The sequence below is a fragment of the Glycine soja genome, chromosome 5, assembly GCF_004193775.1.
Source record: "Glycine soja cultivar W05 chromosome 5, ASM419377v2, whole genome shotgun sequence".
Lineage (NCBI taxonomy): Eukaryota > Viridiplantae > Streptophyta > Magnoliopsida > Fabales > Fabaceae > Glycine > Glycine soja.
The window spans coordinates 29,856,904-29,884,358 of NC_041006.1; the positions used below are offsets into that span (position 1 = coordinate 29,856,904).

A 27,455-nucleotide genomic window follows, 5' to 3' on the forward strand; every position below is an offset into this window, starting at 1 on the left:
ATTGGCAAAATTGTACTTTTCGTCCCTCACTTTATCTCTAATTTCGCATTTAGTCCCCCAGTAATTTAATTCACAAATTTGATCCCCTGTTTTATAAAATTTTGCAATATTGGTCTGGGACGCATCAATTGGACGTTGACCGTTAAGCAGTAACGTTGACTGTTGTGACACCCTCTACCCCTCACATATATACTAATAAGGAATAAAAAAATTCAAATATTAATTAAAAGTATTTTTAAAACATTTTTTTTTTAAACAAGTCTTTCAAAGGGGAAAAAGGCTCAAATTCATTTTCTTCTACATCATATCCAAACTTGTCCAAATAAATAATAAAGTATTCTCGACTCAACAAGGTCGTCTAAGCTTCATACAATTAATATAGAACCTATATCCTAATGTCACATCCTATCAGAGCGTTGTGTTCCCGTGTCCTCTAGCATGAGATTCTTCATAATCATCTACCTATTCATCTGCTCCCCCGAACACAAGTTCAAGATCATCACAGGATCCAAACACAACAACATACAGGGAGTGAGTTATCACATTCCTAGCTAATAGAGAAACAAGACAATTAAATATACATATTATATAAATGAGATACCACTTGCTTAAACACAGCTCACGTAACTTCACCACTTCATCATTCAAAATTCACTTTTCAATTATCAATCACATTACACAAGAATCCCACACTTCGATCAAGATATAATAACACATCAATTAGCAAGCATATGCAATAGTTATGCTAAGACTCAATCATATATGCAATGTGGTACCATGTCAGTGAAAAACCACCCTGGGGCGCTTAGGAGTACATAACAAGACACACCACACAATGGGTTTGTCAGGTCACTCTCACTAAGTAAGATCATAGGGAGACCAGTCAGGGTCACGATGTTTTGCGAGAATGCTCCAACCTTATGGGATCAGCATAGGCTTAAAGGAGCACTCAAACCCGGTGACCCCCAAGGCCTACACTCCGAAGAGTTCGTCAGGGCCTCTCCCTCCTAATTCAGGTCCAACCCCTAAAATAATTTTTTTTACATGCAGACACTGCTCATGAATTATACAATACCCACGACCTTACAGTCGTGTTTTAAACACGTTCAACACAATTGCGCTACGATTTAACACTGGTTCCTAAATAAGAAACCTACATTTTCTCTTTAACACTGTGCATCAACGTTTTTCTCAAGATAACGCTGGTCGGGTTATTGTACAATTCATAGCTTACAACACAAGTAATTTCACATCAAGTGTTAACTACACACTTATCCACAACTACAACTCATTCACAATTTCACATCTCATAGTATCACAATTCACCATCACATGTTTACACGTATCTCACAAATTAACACATGTTGAACTTTACACTTATACTCAATCTCAATAACAATATTATAATCTCAAAGCAACATGTTCTTCTACAATTCATCACATACTCACAATTTGAATCATCATTTCATATCCTCAATATAACAATTTATATAAAAGACTATCACAACATTAGGACTAAAACTCATTAAATAAAATTACACAATTATATCAAAATTATAGGTCGAAATATACAAATATCAAGAGCACAATTTATCAAGCAATTTTCATTAGGACATCAATATTTTATTTATAATCATAAAGGAAAAATTGCAATTTAATAAACATCTCAAAATAAAACCCCAATTTAATCTTCTAAGGATCCCTACATATGTTCTCACTAATCCCCAACTGTGAATAACTCATCCCTTACCTTTGAGCGGACTCACGTGTCTTCAGCCAGCGATAGCAACATCTCTAGCGGTTCCCTGAAATTCTTTCAATTATTCATCCGACTGCTCCGATAGAATTCCCAAACGTCAGAGAGACGGAGAAGAAATTGAAACCTCCACTTGTACTGTCTTCATGCGATTCCTTTTTCTCCCTCCACAAATATTATCTCGCAAATCCCAACGGTGAAAGCGTGCAGAATTGAATTTCGAACAACATATCCAAATTTCATGAAAATCCAACGGCTAACGAAACCGGGATTGCAGTTTTACCGAGACAGTTTTGGGTTTCTGCGGGAAATTAAAATGATACAATGCGAAGGGTTTTCCTCTAAGCTCAGATATGATTTTGAAATTCTCAACGGTGAGAATGTTCGGAATTGGGTTGCGAACATGATACTCAAATTTCACGACGATCCAACGGTGAACGGGTTCGAGATCGTCGTTTTTCTGAGACAGGTTTAGTGGGCTGCGGAAAAACGAAAGGGTTTTGAGAGGAGAAAGGGAAAAACGAAAATGAGACCAAAAAGGAGGCAGCTGACTTATCATAACTATTTATACCTAGGGTACTCAGCCTATTATTTGCTCTATATTTATTTATTTATTTATTTTTACTAAAAAGCTTTTTAAATTTATTTACGAAAAATTGGGATGTTACAACTGTCACATGTCAACGTCTGAGAGCACCTTGAATTGCATTTTTTAACCCATCTGTGGTAAAAAAAAAATTACCCTAAAAAAAACCCTAAAGCCAATGCTGTCGTTCACTAAATTGTTAGATAGTGAGAGTGAAAAGGTTTTTTAAGTGATTGTGTACTTAGATTAACATGCCAATGACACTAGAATTCAAGAATCATCAATCACATAATTTATTTTTCTTTCTTTTGGAAAACCAATGAGAATTTTATTCATAAAAGTTTGGATTGATCAGAAGCCAAAACATCTAGTATAGAGGACCTAAGTGTATCCAAATACATAAACTACTATCCCCATTCCAGCATATCAACTTGATTGTTTGAGCTTTTCACTTCAACTACCTACATAAAACATTTTCGAATACTGATAACATAAACCCCCACTCAACTAATGATTGAGAATTGAACAAAAGTAATTAAACCAAAATGCTAAACCAAAATCAATTTATTGAAAAAATATAGAAGATAATAGCACAAAATGTGTCTCTTCTCATAGAAACCACATCAGGCTTTTACAAAGTAAGTACATGATTATCAAGATCCCTCTACAGAAAAGGGTCACAAAGTAAGGTTTAAAATGACAGCAACGTCAACAATGAACTCCTCAACCGCCACCAACTCCGGCGAACTCAATACCAATTTGGAGCTACAAATAATTTTGGCATCACCAGATTCGAATCGAACTTGGGTAGGTCATAGTATGACTTTCTAGAAACCCCTTTGAACAACCCAGACGCATTGGACGCAATTGGTGTGGCAACAATCATCGGGCTCCAGCTTCTCTGGTAGCAGCGGAATCTCCTGCGATGGATCCAAATTCTTGTCGTTGAGTATGTTGGGTTTAGGTAGGATCGGGAGTCGTGCGGTACGGTGCAGTGTGAGTGTATTTACAGTTCATGCTCCTTAGACCATGCAATAAGGTTGGAGAAAGAAGGGTGGGGTGTGTTGGAGGGGGATTTTGGTGTAGGTGATGTTGAAAGGGATGAGCTTTTGGGTGAAATTGCAGGAGATTAGGGAAGAAGATGAAGATTTGTGATAGAGGAAGCGTGAGAGTGATAGCAACAAGTAGGTGGATTCTCACCTGAAATGCCCTCTCTCTCTCTAGTGAGCGGTGACATTGTCTTGTGTTTGGTGCCTCTCAGATGGGTTTTAGGGTTTTTTTCAGGGTAAATTTTTTTTACCACAGATGGGTTAAAATATGCAATTCAAGGTGCTCTCAGACGTTAACACATGACAGTCAACGTTACTGCTTAACGGTCAACGTCCAATTAAGGTGTCCCGGATCAACATTATAGGATTTTATAAAACAGGGGGACCAAATTTGTGAATTAAATTACTGGGGAACCAAATGCAAAATTGGAGCTAAAGTGGGGGACCAAAAGTGCAATTTTGCCTACATTATTTTATGTGAGTGATGTTTAAATTTGTAACTTTTAATTTGTTAAAACATACTTTAAAACTGAATAACTATACGCTCCCCATCTTCTTATATTTGGTAATTACATACTCTCTCATCTTTTGGTTCTCATTATTATAGCGTTACAACTAAAATTCTTTGATTTCCATTATCTCACCCTTCCTAACGTAACTTTTACCTCTCCTATCAAATTTAACTGCTACCTTTGTCACACTTACGTGAAATCTCTTTCCTATTGTTACTTTATTTTATCTCTCTTACCATAAACTTTTTGCTTTCTTTTTTCTAAAGTTGTAAGAGTAAGTGATGATTTTTTATTTTTTTCTTTTAACCTCTTGTCTTTTTCTTTGTTAATTTTTTCAAATTCAATTCATTCCCATTTAATGATTTTTTTTTATATTCAAATGAAAAGTGGAAGAACTAACTGTTAGCCTTCTATGTTTCAATTTTATGTAGACAAAAACTACAATTGTTGAAATAATATGTTGAATGTTATACTTCAGAATGAAAAACCTTGAAAGAATCTGATAAAACTAAAGAAGATGGAAAATCTTAAAATATTGGAATGTGTCTCAACCTTCAAAATAGAATCTTTTTTTTTCCTTCCCTTTGTCGACTTTAACATCTCTCTCTTATCCTAATTTAGTTATGTTCGATTCTTCGATTTCGTTGAATGCACATAAAATTGATTGAATTTCAAATTGAAAGTAAAATTTGGTGATCTTATTCTTTCTTGATCTGTCAGTGAAAATGCGCTGAAATTTTAATTGATTGATTATAATTATTTTCAGTGGCACACACGTAGAGTCAATTATCGACTATGGGAGACATGACTGCAACATATAAAATATGGGGTGGATGAAGTCATGAAGTTGGAAAATCCATTGAGAGGTATATGCAACTCTTTTTTCTATTCTTTAAAAAAAATTTACTCATTGTAATTTAGACTATGGTGTGTATTTATGAGAGGATCATGATTGATGCAACTGAAAGAAAGATAAGACTTGAATGTCCCCTAGAGAGCCCTTCACCAGAGGCAAAGAACATGTGTGTGTGTGTGTGTGTGTGTGTGTGTGTGAACATGTGTGTGTGTGTGTGTGTGTGTGTGTGTGTGTGTGTATGTGTGTGTGTGTGTGTGTGTGTGAGTGTGATAAGGTAAGGTACTAGTAATACCATCAGGTTATAAGAATCACAAGAGGGTGTCTAAGGTTATCACACAACACAATAAATATCAAGTAACCAAGTCACTACTCCTTCTAACTTGTTAACGCAAATGATATAGCATAAATTCCAAAACAAAAGCATTTATCTAATAGTAACGGTCCTTTCCAAAGAAAAAATAAAGACACAATAACCAAAGTCTTTGCAAGAAACATGCTTCCACCGAGTGCACCTCCTATTTAGGAATTCTTCCCTTGTCTTTGTTCCCCCTCCAACTAGCACGACACTTGACCTTCGACCATTTACTTACCAACATCTCATACATGTATATAGTGTTATGCAACAACAGTTCCATCAATTTTTTCTATCAGTAGTTATAAATATAAAACATAGACAAAAGCTTATGACTAGCACAAGCATTGCCATATATTCCTTCATCAGGAATTCATAGTAGTAAAATTTATTCATGGGACATATATATAAAGCAACTTATTATAGAAAAAAGTCGTAAAATACACACAATATTTGATGGTTTGGTATACACGTGTGGATCCATTGTTGAAAAAGATTTTAAGTTATATATAAACTCTCCAACATTTAGATAAGTGACAATTTGGAAACATCATAATTAGACTAAGCTGGATGAAAAAGGTAACATTGACAAGTATCTCTTTCCAAAGCACCTCAAAGATAAAAATCACTAAGTATTTCGAAAAAGTTGCTTACATACTTATTAATACCTAAAATTGTAACATTGTTACCATATATAAAGCATAATTGTGTTAGTAGAAGCTCCCTTTCAAATTCAATACCAAATTAAGTGAAATGACTCAAATGAGAAAAAATAAACATGTGGTTGGTAAAAAATAAATTAATATATATATATCCAATTTTGAGCAATAAAAATACGAAATTAGATAATATAAAAATGTACTTTATGTCCGAAAATAGTTCGTGTATAATCATATACAGGTTCAATGAGCTAGGAAACAATTGTCTTTGGTACTATTGATACACAATTTGGGGATAACTTTTGGTCACTTTATTTACAACACGACTTTATCCTTCAATTTTTTTGAAATCCCTAATTGCAACTAGCGAAAACACAGGCATCGTCGTGCCTATGTGTCCGCATTTCTATTGTACTATTATATTTTATTGTGCAAAAAATTATATATTGAAATAATATCTCTCATTATATGTAAATTAAAGTGCATATTAGTTTTAGTTTAATATGTATTTTACTTCTTATGTCTCTTTGTTTGCTATGATAACATGATAAATTAATATGTTATGTTTGTAAATACATGTCTTATCTATACATATTTGACGAAACCATTTGAGGTACATACTTAAATATCATTCAATTTGATAAATGCATTTGTTAAATATTGAAATGGTAACATTATTATGTCACCTGTTGGAATTTTTTTCTTCTTATTTTGGTCTTTAACTATCTTTTCTCTTAGGGTGCATATACTTCCATTCTAAGGATTTCTTTTATCTATGTCAAAGATATATGGTGAAGAGAAAAATAAGAGAATGGGTAAATATATAAGTAAATATAAAAAAGTATGTGTAGAAAGTAAAATTATGTATACATTACAAAATATATTAAACTAAAACTAATATGCACATCAATTTACATATAATAAGAGATATTATTTCAATATATAAATTTTTGTACAATAAAATATAATAGTACAATAGAAATGAGGGCACACAGGCGCGACAATGCCTGTGTTTCTGCTAGTCCATATAAACTAGTTTGGTACCCATGGTTGTTCCACGAAATGTTACATATTTCTTTAAAAATGTTATTTAATCATTGGTTTGTATAAATATTTTTTGGTTAAATTATTTCATAAGTCTTTGAATTATTTATGAATTTTTAAATATATCTCTCTACTATTTTACCTTTCAGAGCTCTAGGAAAATAGGTAGGTCAGATGGGTCAAACTAGACCGAGTCCAAAAAAAAATTGGCAAAAAAAAATGGGGATTACTATTGGCCCCAATAAAATTGTTCTAACAATTATTAGACTACCCTTCCCCATCTCCCCTATCTTCATTATCATCTCCCTTTTTCCCTTTCTTCATTCATTTTTTCTTTTTTCTCTTTCCCTTTGTTCCCGCTCTGCACTCACACTGCCAGGTATTTTTTTTTTGGGGGGGGGGGGGGGGGTTACTATTGGCCCTAATAAAATTGTTTTTGGCCTCTACCAATCAAGAGCAATTAGCGCCCCACCCTTCTCCACCTCCCCTTGTTAGAGTTTTGTGGTTTTACTTCCTTTGTCCCACATCGCTTGGTTTGTAAAACTTGTGTCTCATTAGTGTTATATATAGAGACACCTTGTAAGCTTTAAAATGTGCAAGTAACAAGAAAGTTTTCTTAGTGTAGCCATGGACGTAGGTACATACATTGTGTGTCGAACCACGTTAAAACTTTGTGTCTTCTCTCTCTTCTCCTTATTCATTTCTCTTCTTATTGCTCTATACTAACATCTGGTATCAAGAGCTTTTGGTTACTCCACGGGATTTCCTTAGTTTAGAGGAATTAGTGAGAGTCTTCTCAGTTTAGAGGAGGTAGTGGGAGCAATGGCATTAAAAGAGGGGAAGGTGAAGATCGAGAAATTCGATGGCAAAGATTTCAGCTTTTGGAAGATGCAGATAGAGGATTATCTATATCAGAAGAAGCTATATCAACCCTTATCAAGGGATAAGCCAAACGATATGAGGCAAGAAGAATGGAACTTGCTAGATCGACAAGCTCTTGGCGTGATCATATTGACATTAGCCAAGAATATCGCATTCAACATCGTAAACGAGAAGACTACTGCAGGCTTAATGAAGGTGTTATCAGATATGTACGAGAAGCCGTCTGCAGCCAACAACGTATACTAGATGCGTCGGTTGTTCAACCTCTAGATGGGAGAAGGTAACTCTGTAACTGATCATATTAATGAATTTAATACTATTATTGCCCAATTGGAGTCAGTGCAGATTAAATTTGAGGATGAGGTGACGGCATTGATTTTATTGTCATCACTACCGTATAGTTGGGTTGCAACTGTTACTACAGTTAGTAGTTCTACAAGGGAGGACACATTAAAGCTTAGTCACATCCGTGACTTGATCTTAAGCGAAGATGTTCACAAGAGAGATTCCCGAGAATCTTCTAGTCATGTTTCCAATTCAGCATTGAATACTGAAGGCAAAGGAAGGACTACCCATAAGGGTCAGAATGGTCGAGGCAGATCAAAGTCAAGAGGGAAAGGTCAGACAAAATTTCGAAGTGACATTATCTACTGGAATTGTGACAAGAGAGGTCACTTTACCAATTAGTGCAAGGCACCAAAGAAGAATAAGACTCACAAAAATAAGAAGCGTGATGATGATGAATCCGCAAATGCAGCAATTGATAAATTTGATGATGCATTAATTTGCAGCTTGGATAGTCCTGTTGATTCATGGGTTATGGACTCAAGTGCGTCATTCCACACTACTCCCTCTAACGATTTATTGTCTAACTATATTTCTGGAAGGTTTGGGAAAGTTTACCTTGCAAATGGAAAATCTCTTGACATTGTCGAAAGAGGTGATATTGACATCAAGACCTCCAGTGGATTCCTATGGACATTGCACAATGTCAGACATATTTTTGCCTTAAAGAGAAATTTAATATCTATAGGATAGTTGGATGATGAGGGACTTTACACCACTTTTGGAGATGGAGCTTGGAAGGTAACAAAAGGCAATCTCGTTGTGGCTCATGGAAAGAAGCGAGAATCTCTTTACATGATTGCAGATGAGGATATGGTAGCAGTTACTGAGGCTGTCAATAATTCAACCCTATGGCATCAAAGACTTGGACACATGAGTGAAAAATAAATGAAGCTTATGGCGGCAAAGGGTAAGCTATCAAGCATGAAGCATCTAGATGTTGGTGTTTGTGAACACTGTATCTTTGAAAAGCAGAAAAAGGTTAGCTTCTCAAGGGCAGAGAAGACCCCTAAAGTTGAAAAGCTAGAATTGGTGCACACAGATGTTTGGGGGCTAGCCCCCAATGAAATCTATTGGAAACTCATGCTATTATGTCACCTTTATCGACGACTCTACCAGAAAGGTATGTGTTTATTTTCTTAAAAATAAATTTGATGTGTTTTCTGTGTTTAAAAAGTGAAAAACAGAAGTTTAAAATCAGACAAGTCTAAAGGTTAAAATGCTGAAATCTGACAATGGCGGGGAGTATGATAATCAGGAGTTTAAGGACTTATGTTCAAAACATGGGATCAGAATGATTAAAACAATACTAGGAACACCTAAGTCAAACGGTGTTGTAGAAAGGATGAATAGAACCTTGAACGAGAGAGCGAGGTGTTTGCGGATCCAATCTGGCTTGCCTAAAGCATTCTAGGCAGAAGCAATAAACAAACAAATATATCTCATTAATAAAGGATCATCAGTTCCTTTGAATTATCAGTTGTCCGAAGAAGTATGGTCTAGAAAGGAGGTAAAAATTTCACATTTGAGAATTTTTTTGTTGTGTTTCATATATACCGATAAACTCTAATAGTAGAGATAAATTGGATCTCAAGGCAAGGAAGTGTTATTTTATTGGTTATGGATATGACATGTATGGCTACATGTTTTGGGATGACCAAAACAAGAAAGTTATCAGAAGCAGGAATGTCACTTTTAATGAGAACTTATTTTATAAGGACAAATTTTCTGTAGTGCAAGTAAACTGTCAGAAAGTTCTGAGAAAACAACACTTGAAGAAATTTCAGAAAGTGATGTAGCTAATAGAAACCAGAGTACATGCGTAGAAGTTCAGTCTGAACCAAAACCATCAACTCCTCCAAGAAAATCTAGCAGAATTTCAGTACTACCAGATAGGTATTCCTTTTCATTGTATTATTTGTTGTTAACTAGTGCTGGTGAGCCAGAATGTTACAGTGAGGCTATGCAAGGGAATGACTCTATTGAGTGAGAGCTAGCAATGAAAGATGAGATGACATCCCTTCAAAAGAATAAGACGTGGTCTTTAATTAAATTGCCAAAAGGAAAGAAAGTTTTACATAATAAGTGGGTCTATAGGCTAAAGGAAGAATCTGATGGTAGAAGAAGATACAAGGCGAGACTTGTGGTGAAAGGATTTCAGCAGAAACAAGGAATTGATTTCACAGAGATCTTCTCTCTAGTTGCAAAGATGACTACCATCAAAAGTTATTCTGAGCATTGTGGCTGCAGAGAATCTTCACTTGGAACAGTTAGATGTTAAAACTGCATTCTTGCATGGGGATTTAGAGGAAGACATTTATATGGCCCAACCAAAAGATTTTGAAGTGTCAGGCAAGGAGAATCTTTGTGCAAGCTTCATAAAAGTTTATATGGCTTGAAACAAGCACCGAGGCAGTGGTACAAGAAGTTTAATGAGTTTATGAGCAACTTAGGATTCAACAGATGTGGCATGAACCATTGCTACTACGTTAAGAAATATACTAATAGCTATGTTATCCTTGCCAAGTATGTTAATGACATGTTGATTGCAGGATCTAGTATGGCAGAAATTAACAGGTTGAAGCAGCAGTTGACAGAAAACTTTGAAATGAAGGATCTTGGTTCAGCTAAACAAATATTTGGTATGAGAATTCTTAGAAACAGATCAGAAGGAATTTTGAAGCTGTCTCAGGAGAAATATATACATAAGTTGTTTGACAGGTTTTACCTTGAAGATTCTAACACCAGGAATACCCCTTTGGGATCTCATTTGAAGTTTTCAAAGAAGCAATCTTTGCAGATAGATGAAGAAAAATGTTACATGTCAAGAGTACCATATGCATCAGCAGCCGGGAGTTTGATGTATGCTATGGTGTGTACCAGACCTGACATAGCACATGCAGTAGGAGTTGTCAATAGGTTCCTATCAAATCTAGCAAAGGAGCATTGGGAAGGCGTAAAGTGGATACTCAAATATCTGAAGGGTACTTCAGGGATGTATTTGTGCTTCAGAAAAAGCAATCTCACTTTACAGGGATTTTCATATGCAGACTTAGGAGGAGATTTTGATACCAAGAAAAGCACCACAGGCTACATTTTTACTTTGGGAGGTACTACTGTGAGTTGGAAGTCTAAACTTCAACATAGAGTTGCTCTCTCAACCACGGAAGCCGAGTACATAGCTATCTCAGAAACAACTAAGGAGATGATTTGGCTAAAGAATTTTCTCAATGAATTAGGGAAAGAACAAGATAATGCTTCAATGTTCAATGACAGTCAAAGTGCTATAAGTCTTGCTAAGAATCCAGCCTTCCATTCTAGATGCAAGCATATTCAATTAAGATACCATTTTATCACGGAGTTGATAAATGATGGAGACTTATATTTGCTGAAGATCTTAGGATCAGAGAATCCAACAGATATGTTGACTAAAGTTGTTACAACTGACAAGCTGAGGCTTTGCATTGCCTTAGTAGCCTTCGAGGATAATTAAAGATGAAGGTGCTACACTAGGTAAAGAGTCGATGAACTCATTGCTTATAAGGACCTGCTAGAGTTTGGAACTTAGACCCCAAGTGGGAGAATTGTTAGAGTTTTGTGGTCTTAGTTCCTTTGCCCCACATCGCTTGGTTTGTAAAAACTTGTGTCTCATTAGTGTTATATATAGAGACACCTTGTATAAGCTTTAAAATGTGCAAGTAACAAGAAAGTTTTCTTAGTGTAGTTGTGGACGTAGGTACATACATGGTCGAACCACGTTAAAACTTTGTCTTCTCTCTCTTCTCATTATTCCTTTCTCTTCTTCTTATTGCTCTATACTAACAACCCTATCTTCATTCTCCTCTCCCTCTTTCCTTTTCTTCACTCATTCATGATTCCGTTATGCATTTTTTTAGAAATAATTATATTTTTGTTAGTATAGTGTAGGTCAATGGATCGAAACACGTTATGCATTTTTTTGTTACGCATTTTTTTAGAAATAATTATATTTTTGTATTGATTATGTAGGTCAATGGATCGAAATACGTTTATATTAGAAGAGGTTATAATGCCAGTTAGATGGGAAAATATGGATAATGAAAGCCAATTCTTTTATCAGTCTGACTTTTTGTGTGGAGCTTATGGCATGGGGGATAATAATGATGAAAATGTGGGTGGTGAAGACTCTGATATGCAGACACAACCTAGTTATCTTGATTTTTCTAGCTATTTCATGACTGATAAGGTATATTTCATTAGACTTTTATTTGTATGTGTTTTGTGTTTTGTTACTAAATAATTTTTTTAATTCTTTTAGATTTTTCAAGAGCATGATGATTTGTTAAATTAGGCTCAACATGTGGAAAAGAAGCACGAGTTTGTGATTGTCATTCATAAGTCAGAAGTAAGTAAAAAAAAAACATGTTATAATGGGTTGTGAAAAGAGGGGAAAGAAGTACAAACAATACATGGACAAGTTAGAGCGCAAGTTCATGAGAACCAAAAAATATAGGTGTCCTTTTAAATTAAAAGGGAGGAACCATAGGGTGAAGACTTACTGTTGAATGTGGTTTCCATAACCATAAAGTGAAAGATAATGTGTTGCCTCAAGTTATTGTCAGTGATATGGATCTTGCTTTCATGAATGCATTGGAGAATGTGTTTCCTTCTTGAACCAACTTGTTATGTATGTTTCACATTACAAAGAATGTCAACGTGAAATGCAAAATCATCATGGATAAAGGTGAAGAATGACAAAATATCATGGATGCTTAGGAACTATTGTTGCAGCCTCTTGATAAAATATCATATAATGCACGCTTTAAGAGCTTTATAACCTACTGCGCACATTATAAAACATTTGTTGACTATGTCCAACAAACATGGTTGATGCCTTTCAAGGAAAAGTTTGTACAAGCATGAGTTGATCGGGTCATGCATCTTAGAAAGGCAACAACAAATAGGTACATAAATTATTTGACATTAATTTTTTGGTTTTTACTTCAATGTGACTTATGTATTACCCAATCATGTAATGTCAAGTGATTATATTGCCACATAAGACAATTCATTTAATCAAATTTAATAAAATATTATCTAATTAGTTTTGTATTCATCTAATCAAATTAAATAAAATATTATCTAATCAATTTTAAATTAATCAATTGTAATTACATATCATCTAATAAATTTGAAATTTATCTAATAAAATAATATAATCTAATTACATCTAATAAATTGATCTCGTTATTATCTTTTATCCAACATTGGAACAAATATATCTTTAATCAAAATTAGAACTAGTATATCTAATAAAATTTTCAAAAATATATTTATTTTATCTTTACCTTGATTTTCTTTATAGAAGTTAAAGAGAAAATATTATGCACTCCATATTTTTTCTATTTTTTAGTTCATAAAGATCATTTAAATATAATTAAGGTAATTAGAACAAGTATATCTTCATATTTAAAATTTGAATAAATTAATTATCATCACACGTGTATAAGTTTTAATCAAGGTAATTATAAATAATTAGTATCACATTAAATATAATTAATTAAATATAATTACATAATTAAATGATTTTTATGAACTTAAAAATAGTAAAAAAAATTACAATTTTTTCTATCAAATGCATAATATTTTCCTCTCTAACTTGTTTACTATAAAGAAAATCAAGATAAAGATAAAATAAATATATATTTCATAATTTTATTTAAATATACTTGTTCTAATCTTAATAAAAGATATATTTGTTCTAATGTTGGATAAAAGATAATTACAAAATCAACTTATTATATATAATTAGATCATATTATTTTATTAGATAAATTTAAAATTGATTAGATAATATTTTCTTAAATTTGATTAAATGAATGTCTGATGTGAAAATGCAACTCACGTGACATTACATGATTGAATAATATATAGATCACACTGGTGTGACATTGCGCCCTTTAAGAGCTTTACAAATTGGTACGCACGTTATAAAACATTTGTTGACCATGTCCAACAAACATGGTTAACACCTTTCAAAGAGAAGTTTGTACAAATATGAGCTGATCAGGTCATGCATCTTGGAAACATAACAACAAATAGGTACATAAATTATTTGACATTATTTTTTTTTGCTTAAGTTTTATTTTGTTAAATCAAGAGAATTATTCACATTTCATTTTATTACAGCATAAGGTTGAAGGCACACATGCAATATTGAAGTTGTTTCATGATAGCATGGGAGATTTGTATAATTGTTGGGATACAATGAATAACATGTTTGTCTTGCAACATACATCGATTAAGGCTTCGTTTCAGAAAAGCATAAATGTGGTCGAGCATATGTTTATTACTCTGGTGTATAAAAAGTTGTGTGGCTTTGTATCAAGAGAAGCACAAGACCTAATTTTCCATGAGTTGCAACGGGTTGACACCATAGGTATTGATAGTTATGTTTGTGGTTGCACACTTAAAGTTACTCACGGTCTACCATGTGCTTGTGAGCTTATTGAATTTATCTGTATATATGGTTGCATTCCCTTGAAGAGCATTCATGTACATTGAAAGATGTTATCCATTCATAGTTTAGACAATACAATTGACTCTTAGGGGGACTTAACTCTGACACACGAGGTTGATGCATTGTTTAAGAGATTTTCACAACTAAACGTGTCTGGTAAAATCACCTTGAAGACTAAAGTCAGTGAATTTGCATTTCCGGATATCACTTCGATGTGTCCCCCTGCAACAAAGATAAAAACAAAGGGTTCACCAAAGTCTATGAAATCTACCAAGCGTGAACCTTCAATGTGTGAGCATGTCAATGAAATGAATACAATGGTTGGTAGTTCAAGAACTCCAACTATTGCTCGCAAGGGTGAACGTGAGAACTAGAAGAAAAAAATGGACAATTATATGGATGAATTTTCCGATGAATTGCAAGAATACATTTTGAACATTGTTGATGTCCAAGTGAATGAAAAATGTGGTTCCAGGGTAATTGCAGTTGCGCTAGGCCAAGGTCAGGAGTTTGGTTTTTTGTTCACCAAGATTTGATTCTGGAACTTCATACATAACACTCTGTCTATGTTCAATTATTTGCCTCAGAAGAGAGACTATTGGAATTAATAACCTCTTTGTATGTAGAATGTAGTCCAGTGTCCTATGAGATGTGGATGACCATTCCCAACATAGGTTATGTCATTGCTAGTCAGTATAATGTTGTATTGGTCCACTTATCTAGGTTGTAGAGTTCACCCTTCTTTCCACTTAAGAGTCCCTTGCTAGCAAAGTCTCATCCCATTTCCATTGGACTTGTCAATGAAAATGGCTTTGTGCAAGTATATAATATCTATTAAACATATCATTTATCTTTGTAAGCTAATATTGATTTTTTTTGCTAACTTCATCTTTTGTATGTATGATATGATAATGATTTTTTTAAAGGATTATTGTCCATTGTCTCATGTTGTACCACAATGGAGAACCTATTGTACACTCGAAACTCACTCATGGCAAATGCCTTACAATCAACACATACAAGCTTTTAACTCAATGCAATTTCTATTAGTTAGGGGATCTCAATATGTAGTAGACCTTTCTAAGGATTGAAATATGTAGTATTAATATATAGTAGACCTTTCTTAAAATATGTAGTAGACATTTTGTTCATGGCAAATGTTGAATGTGTATTCCATTATTTTTATAGATGTGAACCTCAATAGTTGACATTTCTATGAAATTGTATGCAATACATGTCATTTCTATAGACTTTTTAAAATTCTGGAAAAAAAAATGTACAACGAAAATGTGATTCCATTAAAAACAATGTACAACATAATCACACTTTCATTTAATATTTTTTTGGAGAAAAAAATGTACAATGGAAGTGTGATTCTATTGTACATTTCTTTTTTCCAAGAACAAAATCAAAATGTGATTATGTTACAAATCATAAAACAAAATCACATTCATATAAAAGTCGAGGATACTCAAAACACAAAATTGTTTGATATTTATTCTCAAGAATAAATCAATTAAATTAATTAATAAGGCATAGAAAATAGTAGCACCCATAATGCATATTTTTATCAACAAATGTTAATTTTTGTTAGTAGGAAAATTCGAACTCACCATCTCTCCTCCGTATCCTATTCCTTCACCACAAAGTTAACCTTATATTTCCACTAAAATAAGACTACATTTAATCTTATATATAAGAAACAAATGCCTAATGTCTTAATTCATCAAGACCAGTAATAGTGGTTAGATTGATTATTTATCATAATTTTATTTTAAGATTATCCATGAATTAAATGATTTAAAAAGTGATTATTTTTCAAAAGATAATAATGGGTGTCCCAAACACAAATGCTCAACAAACTTATAAGGCAATCCCTCATTCTCATAGAAGATAGAAATAAGGCTCTTACTTCTTGCATCCCCTTTTTGCTTCTTGCACCTCCAAAAAAACTAGTTGCAAAATAGGATTGGTGATTCAAACTCCTATTCTAAAGTATAAAAAACTACTACTCTAAAATAGCTATTTCGGAATAGGATATACTTCCAAAATGATCATTTTGAAATACAAGGTGCCATCGAGAATTGCCCATTGTTAGCCCAACACACAACCGAACCATTCGACCCTTTAATCGCACAACCAGGCACAGCTCCTCGTGCTAACCCAAAATACTCAAACCCCACCTTGAGGATAATCAAGATGCCCAAAACACTACTTCCTCCAAAAACCAAGTTGAGTTCAACACATAAATGTGTCACCAATTCTCCAGCACCACATCGTGCCATCACCCACCTCGATAGCACAAACGTGGGTATCATCGATGGCAAGTATTGAGAGACTTGACCAGCAGATGCGAGAGTGGATGTCATTGGAAAGGGAATTGCAAGTGCCAGACCAATGGAGAGAGATGATGCCCACGATCATGGTCGAAAGCTCGTCCTTATCCTTCATTTTGCATGTGATCTAATTGATATGTTAATTATGGAAATGTGATGGTTTCACTGGGTGTGGTGGTTATGGAGGTGCGGCGTAGTGGTGGTAGGGGAGTATGGTGAAGGGTATGTTTGTCTGTTGGAGCCATTTTGGAGGTGCAGGAAGTAAAAGCCGAGAGATAAACGTTTCAAGTGTATTGGTTGGAAGACCCAAAACAAAGAGCCTTGGTCCTCATACATAGCAACTGATTTACATTTTCGGAAATTTCAATATGTGAACTTGTGAAGAGTGTTGTAACAGAATAGTGAAAAAAAAAAAAAAAAGCTTTTCACAACTAAACTATAATCCCATAACTATATTTTTTAGGGTACAACCAGCTCCACTACCAAATCAACAAAGCTAATCAATCATCTAGTTACACATAAAACTAGAATTGAAGTTAAGAGAATGAAAGACAAAAATCAGTGTCGAATTTTAACCTGCATCTCCTGGGCCATGGAAGGTAGCCACCTTTCTCCCCTAATCTTTTTCAAATTTTCAACTCTTTCATCTTCTCTCTTGGCTTTAGCTTTTGCTGCTGCATCTTTAGCTTCTAGTCTAGCTAATGACTTCTTGTATGCATCGTTTGCTGCAGCTATTATTTCTATACCATTAACAGCAACAGATCTAATCTGTTTTCTAAACTGCTGAGGTAGCACATAATCATTAAGAAAATAACCAAATATATATATACAAAAAAGAAACAATATGCACAAAACCAGTTTTAGATTAACTATTAGACCTTCTTTGATTTCTCATCAATATCCCCTCCAGGAAGTATTCTAGGCCGTTTCCTTGGTGGTTGAGGTTCATCTGCAGCCATATAATGTAAAAGCCTAAGCCACACATACAAATGCAATTCGGTAACATCACAAGAGTTAATAATTTTTTAACCCTTTTGTGCAATTTTTATTTCTAATGGACTATTTTGAATTTCAATCATTAAACTCATTTAATGGATGTGAATCTCAAAAATAAAAATCAGTGTTGCTCCAGTCCAGGTCGGACACCACATCATGGCAAGATGTGGCATTGAATTCAACCTAGGATGTGTTTACTGTTTAGTTCCTCGAACCAATAATTTGTGAGAAGATATCACAATTCACAACCAGTAAACCAATTTTTTACTACTTTACTCAACTACAATGGTTTGTTTATAAACATGTGCTAGTATGACTCTGAATTTCTTCATACTTCATAATTACATGGTCCACTTGATAACCTGGACCAGTAATTCTGGTTCAGTTGGCCAACCATCTGAGAAAGACCAAAGTGCCATTACCACAAGTCATGGCAGAGGCCCAAGCATGCTGCTCTATGGCTAGTTGACTAGCCCACAACGACTGACAAATTTCTCAGTGCTTAACGACCTAACAAGTGGATTATTGCAATGCAGTATCACACACAAAGCAGTGCTAAAAATAACTCTAATCATCTGAATTTCTCTGATGTCAACAAAAGATTGCAGAGTCGAAAAAGAGATGCATGGCATGCTGATCTGGGCTCCACTTTCTTAACAACTGGCGCTGGGTGGGTGCGTGTGCACTATTCTGAAAAGGTAGTACTTTTTCCTAACACCAAGCTACCAGCACCAGAAGCTGCTTTTACCACAATGCAGCTTTTTTCATATTTCAGAGAAGTTCTCAAATTTTTCATGTTCAAGTCAAGAACAATGGTGACTAGTGACCTACTGCCACCAACAACACTACCACATAAAAGCCAACTTACCATAGCAAAGTAAAAGCCAACAAAACTACCCCAAATCTTAAAATCAACCCTTTTATAGGCATAACAATCAATTGCAACAGATATATCTTAAGTTAAGCCAAAGATGGTACCACACACTTACTTACCTACGTGATCAAACACTATTCCTGGCTGAGCATGTTTAAACAAGCGAATGCCGCATTCATTGCTCTCGGGATCCTCATCCACGACAGGGACAGGTTTTCTCACTATCTCTATTGAATTTTCCAATATTTCATTCAGAAGGTTTTGTGCCTGTCAAGAACATCCACAGTATATATACACACATACATATCATCAAAACGAAAGACCAGAAAAAAAAAAAAAAAAAAGAGAGAGAGAGAGAGAGAAAGAAATGGGGACAAAGGTACACCACACAATCAGAGCTACATAGCAAAAGTCCAAGCGAGATTGTAAAGTAGTAACGAAATGATGAACAAAAATTTGAATCAGAAAAAAAAAAAGTTGTGCAACTGCAACAAAGCAGACCACATGTTCAGAAATTGAACCGACCCATGAAACTAATTGTTACCCCATTTGAAAAAAGATGCAAACTTTGTAAACAAATCCACATTTTGTGTTGTGGGCATGGCTAATCAGAGTAAAGGGCATATTCCCAATTTTTTAATTTTTAAAAATACTAATTGACAACTTCAATAAACTCACTCTCTCTCTCTCTCACACACACACACACAAACCTAGAAACAGAAAAATGAGAAATTGAGAGTGACACCTTGAGTTGGTAGTGCTTAAGTTGTCGTGTTTTGGGTTTGTGGCCATCGTAATCATCATCATCATCATGATTAGGGTGAGTGTGTTTGGTGGTGGAAGAGACATAGGTGGTGGTTTGAGCAATGGAATCGATGGCTGCTCTCCAAGCGGCGTCACCGTCTTCTTCGCCGCTGCTGCTGCTGCAGTAACCATTGGTGGGTTCTCCTTCTGGCATGGTTCGCTTTAAGGTTTCGACGTTTCCTTCAACACAGGAAGAACACCATCATCGCTTCAGTAAGCAGGGTCTGCACGAAATTATTGGGCTTTCTTCAGGCTATGGATTGTTAGGCCCAGTTTGGAATCAACAACTTTGATTTATTTTTTTTATTTAGGCTTTTGAAAACTCCTTTTTTTGACCCAATTAAAAGCTGAACAGTATTTTCTGTTTTTAGTCCAACAACTTTTGGTAAAAAAAGAAAAAAAAGAAGACGCATTTCATCTCTCACTAAAAACTTTTGGTTAATTATTAATGTGGCTAATGAATTATCACTTCATCATTTGTCATGTTATTTTCGTTCTGTGAATTAACGGTGCCATATCATAGAGACTAAAATCACACTTTTATATTTTATAGGAACTAAAAGTAAAATTCAGACGTGTTAGAGAAACTAAAATTCAACTTTTACATATTTAAAATGAACTAAACTCATATAAAATGTTGTAAACATCAACTTAGCTAGTAAGTTGCATAGAGATTTACTTTTGAAACCATTAATCATCTATTGGAGGGTTCCCTTTCAACTTTCAGTTGACCCATGGTATACTTCTCACAAAAAATTTGTCATATTCAAGCTCTTTATCATTTCATTACACAAACACAATGCATCGCACACCTTATCGGCTAAATAATGCCATAATTGCATTAGTAATGTTGAGCATAAAATCTTCTTTTCCAAATAAGCAATCAAAGAATAAACAAATGATGGATAATATGCTTATTATGTCGCACTAGATGATATTAATTCACAAGAGGATTGGGAGACCAAATAATACCATCCCAAGGAACATTAATTGGCTATTAGATTTAGGAAATATTCATCATCATAAGCCTTTACACCCTATCTTAGTTTATGCTTATCCTCTTTCCTAGCAATAATTCATTCTCTTAAAAAAAACTACAAACTAATACAACTATCTTCCCTTCCTGACAAAATAATCTTAAGCCCTTTTATGATCTCAAAACAAATATTTCTTTACCTTTCTTTTAGATATTCTTCATCCAAGAGGAAAGTTTCATCTATCTTTTCTCCTCTTCTTTGAGATAAATAAAAAATGTAAATTGCAATAAATTGGTAGGAAAAAAAATCAAGATCAAGAAGTGGGTTAGCAAAGCCCTCTCCTATGTTGGTATGTTCTAGTTAGTAAGTTATTTCCCTTCTCTATTAAGGTATATTGATTTGCTTTCTTTATTTTGCCAAAGAGTGCTGTTACATAACTGTAATAAATTTGAGAATTTCTTTTTAAATTAATAATTTATGTTGTAAATGTTAATATTAACATTAATACAATCATGAGTCTTCTCTGCTTGTTTTACCAAAGGATTAATTATATAGATATAATAAAATGTTGTTAGTCCATCTAAATATGTAAAAGTTTGACTTTAGTCTCCCCACTATGTTAAAGTTCACTTTCAGTCTTTATAAATGTAAAGGTCTACTTTTAATCCCTTTGGCGTGATATCATTAGGTCACATAAAAAGGAAATAACACGTGGTGGAAGACGAAGTAGCAATGCATTAGTCATGTTAGTAATTAACTAGTCAATTATTTAACGTATGGGTGAAACTTGACCTATTTCTAGTTTGGATAAAAAAAAGTTCAATTTTAAATTTGAGTATCCAAAAGCAAACTCAGCAAAAATTTGAAAAACTAAAAATAAATATAACCTAACTAAATATTATGAATATCCTTTCTATTGTTAAGAAAAATAGATATCATGCATTTACGAATCATCTATCATCACGAATTAAAATATTACTATTTCTGGTTCTTAAAAGGCCGACTTTGTTCTGTAAAAAAAAAAAAGTTGCCTTTGTTTCAACAAGTAGTGTTATTTTAACAAGTTTAGTTATTGAGAAAATTATACAATCTATGATTTTTTTTTTTGAAATTTACACGATATTTTTATTTGTTAAACTTTGCAGTAATATTTATGAGTACATAATATGATTGTTTTTGCATTAAAGAATTTTTTTTTAGTAACATAAAGTGTCATTAATGTAATGAATTTTAAACAATTACGTAATAGAATTATTGTAGGGAAAACAAGGCATAGGTATAATGTGAATTTCGAACAAACCAAAAGAAATGACAGTGTAATTTTTTCTAATTGGTTAGCATTTGCGAGTGTAAACAATTTCTACATAGATGAGAATTCTATTTGTTGCTACATCATATTAATGAAAAGAATGATAAAATAAAATTATCAAATTTCATTGAATGTTTGTGTAAAAAGAATTACATTGAAAAGGCATATAAATAATGTTCTTAATTTAGTTTTGTTAATTTTTATACCAAGACTTATTTTACTTAAAGATCTATTTTGATGTATTGTATTAACAGATTAAATTGACATTAATTTTGAAGACTAAACATTTCTATGCATTTATGTTTCCAGAAAAATTTCTATACATTTAGAACTATTTTTTTAATCATTGTACTTAAGGCCTTTAGTTGTTTCTGGCATAAGAGGTATTCCTGTAAGATTCAATTCTTAGGGTGACTATAAGACTATTCTACCCTGCAGGTTTTAATTACAGTGCTAACTTAATGTGCGTTTTGTAAAAGTTGAACGAAATCTTTCTCTTAAACTCAATGTACATTGTCAATTAATCATATCCCTTGCACAAATAAATTAAATTAATAGTTTATTATAATAAATGAAAAATAAACATTACTTCTTACATGAGATATGTGCAAGAGAATTTAATTTGAGAGATTAGCCTAGCCTTATATATTGTCCATAATGAAAATCAATTGAAGTCCCCAACAGCAAGACCCAAAAAGAAAGGGCTAATGTTGCACATCATGTCATATTAGCTGTAAGGTGGCGTGTTCATTAAAGGGATACCAAATTCAAATGGTTAGGCCAAAGCCCTTTAAGAATTAAGCATTATTAATTAATGAAGATGCTGCGTCTACTTCAGCACACATGCAAAGGGTTTAAGATATAAAAATAATTTCAAATGTTTTTTTTCTTGAACCCTAATCTCACATTCTACAAAATCATTCAAAATTTCACTAAATTTCTAATTTTTAAACATTTAAAATTATTTTATATCTTAAATCAATCATAAATCTCAAATATTTGAATAGAAAATGATTATTTGAAGATTATAAATAGAAGAAAATTGATAGAGGAACCAATTTTGCTTGGTTTTAAAAATAAGACTTAAAAATGGCTAACAAAATACGAGAATCAAAAACATATATGCACACAAAATTCAAACTAGAAAAATAAATGTGTAAATAATTAAAGTCCTATCAATTTATTTGAAATCCTCTAATTCAGGAAAAAATGCCATTTTAATACGAACTAGTGTTGCTTTTCAGTTTTTTTTTTCTACTTAAACATTGCTAGATAATATTAAAGTTGAATTCGAATATGAGTGTTGCATTAAACACATGATGATGTGAACATTCATCTGCATTGTGATGCAGGGACACGTCACAGGATAGAACTTTATCATATTTTGTGACACAATAATGGAATTTCTTTTAGCGGAACATCAGTATGATGGCAACTTTGCTACAGGGTGTGGATCATAACCTTACTCCTTCATTATATTCTCCCTAGAATAATTCTAGACTCATTTATAGATATCTGATCATCAATTTTATGCAGGGACTTTATAATACAATAGGTGGTGATCTTGTTGGTACAAGTAAAGGGAAGTGATCAAAATGAGGAAAGACTTTTCAAGACCAACTATAAATTAATTCACTTTGGAAGGGGTGTTGCTAGCATGGCCCACACATTAATGATTTCCAATTTTTTACTTTATACAAGTCTGCAGGTTATTTGAATTGAACTTCAAAGATATATACATGCAGTTATTCGCTAGTGGAAAGGATTCCCAACTTGCAATGCAATTTATGAGAATCATCAACATATTTATTAATTGCAAGAAAATGTCATTTACTGATTAATTAATGAGAAAAATGTTAAGCATTAGGTTTTTTGTGTTGGTATAGAAATTAAATTATTATTATAAATATTATGAGTTTACACTAATAATATAATATATCATACACTAATATTTACCGTCAAAAAGATTATACAATATTTAAAATATTAATAATATATATCAACATTTTTTTATTAATTAATATGATGTACTATACTAAGAATTAATACCTGCAATATTAATGGTTAACTTTTTTCTTAGACAAATTATATATACATGTCATTTTTTTAGTAATTAGTTAAGTCTTATTTTTTTAGTAATTAGCTTTATTTAATTTTATTATTCTCAAAATGTATTAATTTGCAGCCTGAGTGACAAATATATTTTTTTCATTATTGGAATAACAAATATATATTATATCACAAAATGTAGGTTTGTTTATAGAAAAGTATGTTTTTTGTTGTTGTGAATACTGAATTTTTTTTTACATAAATATCTACCACACTTTTTAACACGCCCATTAGAGTATCATAAGACAATCATCCTCTTAATATATAGTAAAAAATTGGATATCAAAATCTATATATATGAAGGAGCATATGTTAAAAAATGTTAAAGTATTTCGAAAGATTAATCTCTATGGTTAGAAGATACTCCAAGTTTACCAAAAAGTTAAACTATTTTCAAATAACCTAATTATAAGCTGTTATATCATAAGTTATTTTTAAAAGTTTATTATAAATAACTTCTCCCGAACTTAATCTAAGTAAGAATGCTTGCTGGAACAATCAATGTCTTTCGAGTTATCCATTATCAATATTTGTGCCATTCTCCCACTTGAAAACAATGCCTTGTGTTCTCTACATATCTCTCTGTCTTGCAAGAGGAGGAGGATAGATAACTTTATCATCTCAGCTTAATTTTGTCAAACTTACACGGAAAAACCAGATGAGGGAAGAAGAGAAGAAAATGCAAGACAGAGGAGGAATGTGGATGATTAATTTTGAGATGCATGTCTCTGCTGTTCTTTTACAATAATATTTTTTCATTAGTCCCATGAAATTATGTTGTTTTACCATTGATGATAGGGTTGGTTCACACATCACAGTATTGCAATGCTGGTGTGTTGAAATTAACGTCTGAATCTGTGTGCATGTCTGGTGGCGAAATACTTGAAAACTAGGAATGCCCAAAGCGGAATATGCTAATGTTGACTCGAGTACACTGCTAGTAGGGATGAAATTAAAAGGGAGAATCATCAATTTTAAGATTATTTTCCATGGTAGGAACCCAATCTTGTACCATATCTAAATAAAAGGGTTCTAGGTTTCTTTTATTATTATTATCTTTACATCGGAAAATATGACAAACAGTAAAAAAGTAAAAAATAATCTGTGCCTCTTCTTTTTATGTCATGCAAGATCTGTACAATATTTGATAAAAAAAAATAACCCAAGTGTATTTAATTAAGGCGGATATTATTATAGTGTCTTTAAAAGTTTTTAGTAAAAAAATAAAAGTATTTAAAGCTTATTAAACGTGTATTATCGTTATACAACTTTGCCGATTGTTAACTAACTTCTAAGGACACCAATTAAGAACTAGGATGAGAAATGTTTTTTTTTTTGTTGAAATGCATAAAAATACGTTCTCTTATGACTTTTAAATGTGATTTATACAATTTTTAATATTTTTTTTATTTTTTAACATATTTTTATAACACTAGTTAGTAGGACTCTAAAAAAATTTAATAATTATTATTAATTGGTATTATTTAAGTTTAAGAAGTTATAAAAATATTAAGCTCATAGTAATTTGTGATTAGACACATTCATACAGTGCGTGTATATTTTCATGTTAACAATTTTTTATATGTTTAATTTCACGTTAAAAAAATTAAAATTAATTTTAATTTATATAAGTTTAAATAATTTATGTTTAAATACTAAAATTTTATATTAAATTTTATTTTTTAACTTAATTTTATAATAAAAATATACGAACATAAATTACATTATTTTAAAATCAATAACTGTCATGTCATGCAAACACACGCTATAAAACACAATCTATTATTAAAAAGAAAAACAAGAATGTTATGCTTTTACGTGAATCATATTGTCCAAGGTGTGTTCTCCATCCCTCTGACCTCCCCACAGGAGATCGCAGGTTGCAATCATGTTATGTTGCTGGCTTGTCAGAATTTCATAATTTGCTTCTGAGAACATAATTGATGGAATGGCTTCTCACAATAGTATTAGAAACCCTTTCAACTTTATTGGTTTGAATAGCAGAGATTAAAGTTTACCAGTATGCAAATATACTATCTTTTAACCGCAGTCTGCTGCTCCTCGCTTTCTGGGGCGTTACCAATCCAATCGATTTATGCCTTCAGAGAATTTTTTTTCCCTTCGATTCCTGCTCACTTGTCTGGCGTGAATACTAGATTCCGGCAAGCTTGTCTTCAACTCAGCTACCCTAGTTAGCTTTCTTTTTTAGTGTTAATAATTACACCCCAAAATAGAATTATATAATGGTTTTTTTCTACATGGATTTATCCTTCCCATATTTGGCATGCTTTTAATTTCAGAGTTTTAGGACTTCTAGAGTTCTAGTGCTTTTAATATGATGAGCTTCAGCATAATACAGATAGAAAACTAGAAAATAAATCAAACCATGATAGAATGAGTTTAATGATAGAGCATGGTTGATATAAATAATTTTATACTGTTAATTAATAAAAATCGTTGTTAGTATGGTTTTAAAGATGATTATTATAACTTAGCATACATAGATTATGTTTGAAAAATCATTGACAAGTTCCTCAAAGTATGTTGAATCCAAATTCTTTCTGCAAATGTCTGTCCACGGTGCACACCAAACAGATAATCAAATATATACATAATCATTTATAATTAGATAATAATATTTATTCATAAGTTATTTTTTTTAATAGATAGTGAATCAGCTGTTTATGATAATTTGGTTCATTATTAGTGTCATATGTGCACTTTAATTTTAAGATGGTACATCACATTGATGGGTATTATTATTAGTGAGAGATAAACGTGTTTGAATATGTGGGTGGCAACGTACGGTCCATATGAAAATACCCAATATTATTGCAAGGAGCTGAGGCATTGACACTTCAACTGTATATCCTTTCTATATTGAATAAAATAGAATGGGGCACAAGAGTCACAACTCAGCTCAACAAAGAAAACAAAAGTAAAGTCACCAAAGTTATGAACGTTAATGTCTTATCTTTTTAATTAATTTATTAATTGAAACAAGATAAATAGTATATACAGTAATAATGTAAAATATATTTATATTACTATTCAATCACTTACGTATAACTAATTTACTGATTTTTATGATAATTATTTGGAAAAAAAAACATATTTGTCATGATTTGTTATTGATTGATGGTTAATGTAAATATTTTTACAATTACAAAACATAGATACTAAGCAAGGAACCTTAATACTAGTAGTTAAACCCACGAGGTGAATTAAAATATAGTTCAGCTGATGGGTGCTAATTGGGAACTCTTCACTACTTCTTAGTTGAACATCAAAGCAAACTGTGGATCCCTTTCAGTCTCACCCACCATCCCCACAAAACAGGGGAAGTAAGAAAAGAGAAGATGGAAAAAGCAGAACAAGAAAAGCAAGATGAAAGAAAGAAAGGCCATGAGTTTCAGTATGGCCGTAATAACCTGTCTCATCCTGTCTGGGATCAATCAGTCTTAGAAGCAAATTAAGAATATGGATTCAACTTCTAGGCCCATTTCAAGA

The 27,455-nt window shown here is 32.7% G+C and overlaps 1 protein-coding gene across 2 annotated transcripts; it reads right to left on the bottom strand.

Moving 5' to 3' along the window:
- Nucleotides 1–17,169: 17,169 nt before the first annotated feature.
- On the bottom strand, nucleotides 17,170–19,813 carry LOC114412480. 2 transcript variants are annotated; one of them, XM_028376402.1, is made up of 4 exons: nucleotides 19,492–19,813; nucleotides 18,866–19,013; nucleotides 17,755–17,825; nucleotides 17,170–17,659 (listed from the first exon to the last, which is right to left on the bottom strand). In XM_028376402.1, exons 1-4 carry the CDS (start codon nucleotides 19,702–19,704, stop codon nucleotides 17,435–17,437), a joined length of 657 nt encoding a protein of 218 aa, XP_028232203.1. In that variant the 5' UTR covers nucleotides 19,705–19,813; the 3' UTR covers nucleotides 17,170–17,434. The 2 variants fall into 2 exon arrangements, with proteins under 2 accessions (XP_028232203.1, XP_028232204.1); XM_028376403.1 differs by having other exon boundaries at nucleotides 17,170–17,656; nucleotides 19,492–19,812.
- Between the last annotated feature and the right edge of the window lie 7,642 nt (nucleotides 19,814–27,455).